Source organism: Nanorana parkeri, unplaced genomic scaffold (genome assembly GCF_000935625.1).
Source record: "Nanorana parkeri isolate BGI_ZX_2015 unplaced genomic scaffold, ASM93562v1 scaffold251, whole genome shotgun sequence".
NCBI classification, from domain to species: domain Eukaryota; kingdom Metazoa; phylum Chordata; class Amphibia; order Anura; family Dicroglossidae; genus Nanorana; species Nanorana parkeri.
Window position 1 is genome coordinate 562,862 of NW_017306519.1, and position 10,419 is coordinate 573,280.

At 43.4% G+C, this 10,419-nt stretch overlaps 1 protein-coding gene across 2 annotated transcripts in view; it reads right to left on the reverse strand.

Annotated features, from left to right (window-relative positions):
* Positions 1–6,062, reverse strand: part of PHPT1 (phosphohistidine phosphatase 1) — a 12,709-nt gene extending 6,647 nt beyond the window's left edge. The window contains exons 1-2 of one of the 2 annotated variants that reach the window (XM_018556755.1): positions 5,871–6,062; positions 2,963–3,090 (exon numbers count right to left, since the gene is read on the reverse strand). In XM_018556755.1, the coding sequence (XP_018412257.1) occupies positions 2,963–3,090; positions 5,871–6,012 (270 nt within the window). In that variant the 5' untranslated portion in view covers positions 6,013–6,062. Of the gene's footprint in view, positions 1–2,962; positions 3,091–5,864 lie in introns of both variants that reach the window. The other variant, XM_018556756.1, reaches the window with a different exon arrangement.
* Positions 6,063–10,419: the final 4,357 nt, after the last annotated feature.

The following is a 10,419-nucleotide window of genomic DNA, read 5'->3' on the forward strand; positions in this document are numbered from 1 at the left end:
TCAGGCATCGCTGCCTGTTTTTAAAAAACGGCAATTTCCCGCTCGCGTGCGCCGAGCGGCGCGCGCGAGGGGGCGTGTCTGAGCGGACGTCTAAAGACGCCCGCTCAGATCTAGAGAGCTCCGGGTCGGCCGTTTTTCTACTACGGCCGGCCCGGAGGCAGTTAAAGTTACACATAAAAAAGAATAAAAAAACAAAACATTTTTTAAAGTCCCCACCCATACATACATGCATGCAAACATGCGTCGGGGGCACATACGTGCAAAAAAGACGATTGCGCCCATTACGCCGCACATGTTACATATCGCCGCGAACGTCCCAGTGAGAGCAATAAGTCTAGGGCCATCAATCACTGATAACACTAAACTGATGAGCGGTAAAAACGTTTAAAGCGTCGCCTATGGCTAATTTTGGTTGCGGTCGTTTTCTGCGATGTCGCGGGTGCGCGCAATTTTAAAGCTTGACATGTTTGGTGTCTATTTAACCGACGTGACCTGATCTTTTATATTTGACCAAAAAACTGGGTAATAATAAATGTTTCCTAACAATGTTACAAAAAAGGTTTTTTTTTCAAAATTTTAAGTAAATTTTTCCTAATTATAATAAAAAATAAAACCCCCAGTGGTGATTAAATACCACCAAAAGAAAGCTCTATCTAAAAAAATGGTATAAAATGCATTTCAGTACAGGGTTGCATGACGGAATAAACGTCAGTCAAAGTACTGCAGCGCTGAACACTGAAAAATGGCCTGGCCAGGAAGGGTGGTCTAAACACCTGGTCTTGAAGTGGTTAAAGTAACATCATTTTTAGTTAAAATTCCACTCAATAGAACATAGTTATTCCATGTAACTCATACAATACATTATCATTGAAGTAATTCATTTATGTAACACAGGTAAATTAGATCATCAAAGAAGTCCCTGCTTCATTCGAGAGATAGCCCAATAGGGCGAAACATGTCAGGGCTATCTCTCGAATGAAGCAGGGACTTCTTTGATGATCTCATTTACCTGTGTTACATAAATGAATTACTTCAATGATAATGTATTGTATGAGTTACATGGAATAACTATGTTCTATTGAGTGGAATTTTAACTAAAAATTATGTTACTTTAATAAATCAATTTGTATTTTTATATATAAAAAGAGAGCGGTCTGTATTTTTCGAAAGCCTCTCTACCTAGGGTCTTGTCATACCCCTAGATAGATTTCTCCAAGGAATACAATCTCATGTTTAGTTATTAATTTGTATTGAGATTGAGATACATTTTTGTTAATAGTTAGGGTACCTGAAAGTATTTTTAAGATTTAACTCCCGATTTTAGTGTCACTTTAAGGAACAGCCGGTGTGTGGCAGTCACCTGCCCTTACTATGCATCTATAGCCAAAACTTTTCTTTAAAAGTCAGTATTTGCATAGGGCTTCCTTACACCTCCACCTTTGGGTAACAATTTTAGGCCTGGCTATAGGTCGTTCAGGCACCTATTATGGAAAAGGGGGATATGCTGGTGGACCCTACAAATGGAAGTTTCAGTATATCACAGGGGTTCTATTGGCAGACCAGGAAGGCAAGCGAGAGCTAACAAGGTGGTTCCTAGTTTACAGTGGTGTTACTTCGCTTTAAGGCTTTGGAATATAGTTTCAATTGTTTTTGCATTTAGTTTCATTTGAAAACATAACCCTGTAAGCTGCAATAAGGACCACGGAATGAGACAGTGTAACAGACTGTAATGGGACATGGATTACAGTCCTGGATTTCCCCGGAGACACAGAATGTGTATAATTAATACATCAGACTTGGCTCTCAGCAGTAACAATACGAGGAAATTATCTACTAAGAGGAGATTTGGGAACATTCGACTAATCTGAGAATTATTAACTTAAAGCTGAAGGTCAGTCTGCTTATATTTGGACCTTCCCTGGTTCCCCGCCCCAACAACATTCTAAAGGACATTTTTAAATAACTGCACATAGCTTACTAAAAACACCACAGTATCCTCCCTCAGCACTTCTCTCAAGAGGCTTCATCCCTGATGCAAATATCAAAATTGTGATGTGGGCATTTCTAGGCAGACTGTATTTTCATGCAGGCTGACCTAAGTTATGTTCACATGTGATGCCGATCCTATATGATTGAAAGAACTGAAATCCAAAGAATGAAAGGAGCGGGTCAGGGACAATGAGGCTGGGGATGAAAAAGCTAGATGATGCTGGATGTCCTCCACTCAGAAAATTAGGTGGGTTCTATCTGACTTGTTGCAGCTTCTAATACAGAATGTGAGAAGCACACAGTGTGCAGTGAAATCAGAGTCAGTAATTTCAGTACAAGAGAGGAGCCTCTACTACTGTGCAAGACTGAATGGAAGGCTAGAGTTCAGCTTTAAGCAATTATTTCTCTTAAGTCTCATAGTTAACATTCTATAGTTAAACAAACTTGTTTTTCATTTAGTTACAAATAGAGTCCATCCTGGTCCTCTTAGGCATTAGTGATGTAATGAGCCCAAGCATTGCATCCTGGGAAGGTTACATCAGCAGAGCATTGCTGGGAAATCCCATCTATAATCTAATGAGACCTCAGAGAAAGGCATTTTCCTCCCCTGTCCTACTCATCCTCCCCTGTCCTAGTCACATGTGCCAGAGTTCCAGAAAGTAAATGGAGAGCTAGTAATCATTACTAAACATTTCTAAAAGGTGTGTTTGATGTTATTTTAAAGATAAGGATAAAAAGGTCCACTTTAAGGCAGCAGATTAAATTTGTTCATAATATTTACAACAAAAGCTGAAAAGTGGCAAAACAAAACAATTCTTCAAAACGTAACACAATCACATTCTAAGAGCCATTCTGGAAACTTTCTGGAGATGGACAGAAACTCTGTGATTGTCCACCATCATACCTGATGAACTTTATACAGAACATTAAAGAGACAGAGAAGGAAAAGAATCACGTTTGTAGATTAAGTTACCAAGGAGTAGCCATAGATATGGATCTTCTTGCTGCTGCTGGAATGGGAAATTCGGCCTCCTCCTAGGCACTCACAGTCCAGCACACGATCTTTCTCAATCTCTGAGGCCACGCGGTCATAGATATCGGCTGGAACAAAGCACAATCATATTCTAAATGAGCAAACGGTGGAACAATGACGAAGGGCTCGTTCACAGCGCACCTCTCTATCCATTGCGAAGGGGTGCGGGTTACGTTTTTAACTTAAAATGTCACAAATTTCCATATCATTCAACTCTATGCACCGCAGTGCACTGCGGTGTGATGACATGCAACTAGGTGCAGTGCACAATAATGCATGCATGGTGCATTTTATGCAGCACCCCTGTATGGTGTGAACAGGGCACATAGATAACAATTAGTTATTAAGCACTCTTGTGTCGGTCAATGCTAAACCTAAGGCTGGTTCACACCTGAGCGTATTTTTTCTGCTCGTTCTTCAGCTCATTTTTTAGCACTTTTTCCATTCAGTGAAACGCGCATTTCACTGGCGGTATGATTTTTTGTTTGTTTTATTCCTTATTTTCTTTTCTCTATTCTATTTTTTTCCACTTTCAAACTTCCCGCCGGCTCCGCCCCCCTGCGACGCGGCCGCTCGCAATGGACGGAACCCGCCGGAGGACACAGCGGGGATCGCAGACAAGGTAAGACTTGTACGCTGTATTCCCGAGTGTGGCTCGGGGTTACCGCTTTGTTAACCCCGATCCACACTCGGGAATACCAATGGAAACGCGCGGAAAAACGCCCCAAAGAAGCTAAGAAGTACTGCTTTGGGCGTAGGGCGTTTTTCAGCGCCCAGGTGCGAACTTTGCCCACAGGCAATTATTGGTTTTCACATGTTGAGCAATTTTACGGCGCATAGGAAAGCGCTGTAAAACGCCCAGGTGTGAACCAGGCCTTAGTCTTAGAAAGGATAACAACGGTGGTCAGATTTTCAGCAAATCTTATTTAAAGCCCAACTCCAGCCAATTAGGGTTGAATGGTGTGAGGAAGTTAGATCCTCTGCTGTTAGTGTCCCCATTTGAAAGTTTTCTCCTCCTTTCCTGTGTATTTGTTAGGCCCCCACGTCCTATCTATGTATTTCACAGATGTCAGACAGAACAGGAAGGGAAAAAAAATCACCCAAAAGGGACCCAGCAATAAAACACAGCTCCTGATTTAAGCCTTCTATGGCAGACCTGGGCATTTTACAGCCATGGGCCGTACCCAGCTCTTTGTTTATCCCTGTCTAGCCACTGGTCTGGACACAGACAGATCACTGACGTGCTCAGTTATTGGCTGGGTGACAGTGAATGCACCAACCTCCAAGGCCACTGCATCCACTGCTAGCCCTGCATAGGTTGGCGATTGGTGTCCAGACCATGGTCTTCTTCAGTCCTTGGTTGCTGGGACTGCTGGTGTCCTAGCAACCAATGATGTCAGGGGTCCTCCTCCTCTGCAGTCAGTGGCTACTAGGACCACAGAGAGGTCCTAGCAACCAGTGACGTCAAATGTGTTCCCACTTCCAGCATTACAGGAGGACGTCAGAGTATCTTCTTCTGTCCTCTCCTGCAGCTCCAGCTCCCGCCTTTGGCCTATCAAGAAAATAGAGGAAAATAGAAAATCAGGTATGTTCCACATATTATGTGGGAACAATAAAGCTTCATTCAGGGCCCTTTAATGTGCGGTACCTATTGTGCGTTACAGTGCAGCAGGCGCGTTGCATGCACTACTTTTTTCTACAACATTTTGGCCAGGAGGTGCAACAAACCTGCCGCAGGGTAGGTGCGTTGCGTGGTACCATGTGATTAATGCATGGCATGAACGGACCGTCACACCTACAATGTCTATTGGTTCGGCCCTCCACAACAGTCCCAGTTTCTCACATGGCCCCTTGAGAAAATTAATTGGCCACCCCTGATCTAAGGTTTAAAGCAGGGATAGGCAACCTCTGCATTCCAGCTGTGCTATAACTGCAAACCCCATCGTGCCCCTGCCTCTTGGAGCCATGCCTAGTTTAGAGAGGAAAGGATTACTTTGATAAGTCAGGGAACATGCGTAGATGATAAGAATTAATTTTAATTTTCTGATAGCATAGGATGTCAGGCCTATGAGGACACAAAAACACATTTTTAGTAGTGAGGAATGATGGGAACGTCTGACAACGCTGTTCAATCTTTCCAGTCCATCCCACACACCATTTCTTGTATGGGCATTGCTGGGGCAGGAAGTGAGGGAAAACCAACCTTCTGATAGGATCACATACATTAATACAAATCTGACCAGAATCTATCCAATCCAAAAACATAAATAGTTTGGCTGGAGTTGGGCTTTAAAAGTCCCATTATTTAAAGAGTCCCTGTCACCATTAATTTCAACAAAAAAATCCATACAGTTAGGTGCATATACCATATTTTATCCATGTTATTTATCCGCAAAAGCCTCCCTTGTGTAGACATCCAAAAGCCCTGAGACTGCTGCTAGGCCCCATGTTGAACGTGGTGTCAGCAGCCCCAGCATACTCAAGAGTATTTAATTTCACTCTTCCCACAGCAGCTACAAAAAAAATATTATGGAGGGGCTGGGCAAATGAGCTGGACCAGCACAGCCAATTACATACTCCCGTTAAAGAAGAGGGTTATGACATTAACAGAAGGGAAGGGGCTGTGCTAGGGAATTTAATTTTCCTGAAGTAAAGTTTTCTAGCAAATTCAGTGCTGGCTTATTTCTTAGGAGAATTGATATTTCTGAGGTAAACTCATTGGAGACAAGTTCAGAAGAACAGTTACGCCAGTGAGTGACGTCACTCGCAGCGCCGAATCACGTGCTACACTATGGGCGTGAGTATCTGCGGTAAGGTAGCCCGCAGAGAAGATGGCGCCCGCTCTCACCGTGGTACTCTGCCCAGCCGTATCCCCTCACGATGTCCCTGTAGTCATCCAGCTTCTCCCTGTAGCTGACTCGTATCAACACGTATTTGAAGGTGCCGTCTGGATCTATATCCACCAGCGGGACCTTCACCAGCTCAGCCATGCCTGCCTTCTGCTTGCCAGTGACAGCGGCGGTGTCCAATCAGCAGTGGCCCCGCCCTCTCAGGTCGGCTGTCGAATGAAAAAGTAGAACGAGGCGTGCAGATTGTCAGATCGTCCTGCAAATCAGGCTTGCAGGGGGAAAACCTCACTTCCGCTCAGTGTTGCCATGGAGATGTGCTACTGAGAGTAAAGCTGAACTCAAGGCAAAGAGCTAAATAGGCCAATGACTGAAATACATGTCATGGAGCTGTTTTACATGGCACAGGTTTATATTTCGGTCTGCTCAGTCTTTAGATGAGCCCCATTCACACCTGACAGTTTTGTTGCTCCTTTGCCATAATGAGACAAACTCACCATGATAAATCCTTTTATTTTCAATGGTGCCTGTGTAAAGCTGAGTGTTGTCACCTGTAGCTCGAAAAAAGTACCGTTTACTTCAATGTGAAAAAGCGCATTTTACACACAATGTGCACCTAACAACCATCTTCTCCTAGTAACTAGCTGTCTCTGAGCTAAAACAAAACGTTCAAGCCTAAAGATGTGCAAACAAGCTTCAACAGAGTCTGAAACATTGATGCACAAGTGTGAATAGGGGCTTACACAGCCCTAGCAGAAAGCACAGCCAGCCTGGTGACCTGACTTTTCTCTGAGATAGTTATGCAACACAGCCTAGTCACCTCCCTGCCTCTAGCCTGTGACTGGACAGTAAATGAGCAGCAAGAGACTGATGAGGTTATCTTTCTGCCCTATCCTACAGTCAGCATGTTACTTGTCGTCACCCATGCTTGTAGGACAATCTGATTGGGACCAAGTTCTGCCCCATCTTCTCCCAGTGCTGATGTGCAGGGGATTGCAGGAGACTGGAATTAAGTTGCATTTCAAAATACATTGGGGGAAAGTTATGGAAACGGGAGCAGACAAAATCTGGAGCAGCTGTGCACGGCAACCATTCAGCTTCTCTCTTTCATTTCCAAATCTTAGCTAAACAAACTGAAATGAGAAGCTGATTGGTTACTATGGGCAACTGCTCCCCATTCTGTCTGCCCCAGTTTTAATAAATTCCCCCCATTGTTATAAAAAAAGGCACAATTGCACTCATTTGGGAGCGTTCAGCTTTAAAGGTGGCTGCTCTAGCATCCCTAACTTCCAGGATCAGGGATACCAACTTTAGAACCATGTCTGGAAATCTTCCAGTACTCCAAGGATCACCATACACATTATGGTGTACAATCAACTTTAGATCTACCAAAACTATGTAATATGAGGATATACCTATTCTTACCAATCAATGAAGATTGAATCAGGCAGGCTCTTTTACTACATACTTGTTGGTAGATATAAAGGAGATTGTACAACCAGTAGGGCTGCAACTAACACTTATTTTCATTAAGATTATTAGGTTCAATTAATCGAACAACAGTACTTTAATACAGCGCAATGCAGACTACCACCAGCTATAGAGGAATACAACAAATCCCAGCATTAGTACATTATACATACTGTGTATAATGTATTGCTGGGATTTGTATTCCTCTATAGCTGATGGTACATTGCGCTCTATAATATACAGCACAATGTACCATCAGCTTTAGAGGAATACAAATCCCACTATCCCAGCAATACATTATACAGCGAATTGTGGCATGTGGGGGGAAAGTGCAGGCAGTCTTACATGAGCAGTCTCCCAGCAACTTTCTTCCGAGATCGCGGGCCTGTCTGTCAGTGGCTGCTGTCCCCCCACGCCTGCTCCTCCTTGCTTTATCTCCACCCTGTGACGTCTCCCTGTGCCGATCATGGATGCGGGTGGGTCTGGCAGCGGCGAGCGGGTTTGGCAGTGGCAAGCGGGTCTGAGAGCTGAGTGAGGCGGGGAGGTGAAGCGGCGTGAGAAGCAGCAAGCCGCGAGCAAGGCAACTAATCGAATGTCAACTAATCGATGAAAGAAAGAATTGACAAAATTTTCCATCACACTGTGGTTGAGAGGCGTGTTTGTGGTGCCATTGAATTTAATGGCACTGCAATGCACCTACGGCAGCAGAATTTGTCAGGCCGAAACCGAAAATTACTTTTTTTCCCCCCTTTTTTTTTTTTTTTCTTTCATAGTTGTAAGCACATGGAGCTTAAATAGCTTCAGCCAGAAAATGACAGCTGCCAGTGGCAAGATTCCACCGACGGCAGATGAATGTAAATACAGCAGGTAGTGGAAGTGTGCAATAGCCAGCCTGCTTTTGGCCATTTCAAATTGCAAAAGCCAGTAGCAGGCTGACTATTGCACCCGCCCACTGCTTGCTGTGTCCTCCTCCCAGCGTGGAGGAGAGAGCTAGGGGATCCAACCGACTAATTGAGAATGAGAAAAGTTGACAACTATTCTCATTGTCGATTAATCAATTAGTTGGTTGCAGCCCTAACAACCAGATTGTAATGTGTGGGGAGCTTCAGGGCCTGTGTTGTCTGGCTTCTGCTACAAGTCTATGGGAAAGTGAAACTTGCTTGAAGTAGGTCAGAAGGAGGGCAGTTGCAGGTCGGATGCACCTGCCAGTGGGGGGAATTTATAAAAACTGGAGCCGACAGAATCTGGAGCAGTTGCCCATGGCAACCAATCAGGCTCTCTCCCATTTTCAAAGCTTAAAGTGACATTAAAGTAAAAAATGTTTTCCCTCCCCCCAATGTTAATTAAAGCACTTACCTTAAATGATGTCTCTTATTCCGATCTTCTTTCCTGTCGTTTTCATCTGTCTCTTCAGCGCTGCTGCGGGTCTCCGATCCAGCACTGACTCCTCTGAGCTTGCTGGCACTTCCTGTCCCACGGTGTCTGCATGCGGGTGCACGCGTCCATAGACTTACCTTGTGTCTCTCCACGTCTCCCGGCCGAAAATCTGAACTGCTCATGCGCCCGCCCCAAGATGCAGCCGCCCAAGAATTTTCATATTTTCTAACGGGAGCGCACGGGGAAGACACAGGTAAGTATTAACCCTTTTCAAAGTGTTTTATTTTTACACTCTTTGCATATATCTACTGCTTGCTAGCAGGAGATATATGCAAACAAAACAGAGGGTTTAATAACCCTTTAACGGAACAAACTGAAGAGAGCTACTGATTGGTAACTATAAGACCACTGTCTTCTCCGGTTTTCATGAATTCCCCCCATGAATGATCTTAGAAGCACCTCAAAATTATGTCAAATTGATGCATCTGAATGAATTGTGAATCCTGCACTGCCTCTTACACCACTGTAAAATAAACGGAATGACAGTAAATGCTGCTATATAAGTGTAAAAAAAACACCATATCACCATCAATAGAACCTTCAAGAGCAATTACATTACTCCCAAGGACAAACAATTCATCTTCTATCATTGCAACACTTCCATAAATATATGTCAAGTTTTGGAAAGTGCCACACTGGTTAATTGAGTCCAGTGTGCGTTCTTTATTAGATGCAATGTAAAGGTAAAAAGTCAAACGTGTTTCGGGGGCTCAGAGATTTGTATGCTGGCAATGATGCATGATAATACTGGACAGGTAATTCTGGGAAATATGTCAGAGAGCCATAAATATATGTAAGTGAATGAAGTCCAAATATAAAATGTGTCCAAATAAAGTCTCTGAAAATATAACTGTGTATCTTTTCTGTGTCTTTTCTATCTTTCAGCACGTTTAGGTGCAGAACATTCAAAGCAGTGCTGTGCCCCACACAGAGCTCACAGAGAAACTCCTCGGAGGTAAGCGACCGTACCAAAAATTCAGGTCTAATGTGCTTTATTTGATAAGCCCTCACATCCACTGATCATTTGTTCCCCAATGGAAAACCAGATAAGACTCCACAGTGTTCCACCAATAATAACCATCCAATTGTATTAAAAATCCGAACTCATTAGCCCCTAATAACAATTTTGCACATTTTTGTGCATTGTTTCAGTCTTGAGAGTTTTTATTACAGTGAGAAGGTGATGGTTGTGTTACATGCATTTTTCAGGCACTTGCATAGAAGTTTAGGAGGCCAAAAATGCATTATTTTGCCCCAAAAAAGCTCATTTACTTTTTTAGCTATAAGCAATGTTCAGGTACCACTGAATATAATAAGATTCTTTATTTTGAGCATGCCCAACAATAAGCTAGGTATGAATGGGGATTTACGTCTACAACTGTACCAGCTAATAAATGCATATGTGTTAGAATCCCTTGCTTGAAGTCTCTGTTGATGAAAACTGATGCCCTCAATGCAAGTCTCCCAGCTTCTATTGATTGCACTTATTCATCAGTGCAGTTTTACCGTGCTATAGTGGCCCATTCTAAATGTATGCGCTGTCTTAAAGTAAAATTATACTGGAGGGTCCCATCTTCAAGGCCACATAGTGACATGGTATTTGACATAGTGTTCACTATGCCGACTTGAGGAAGGGACCCTGCA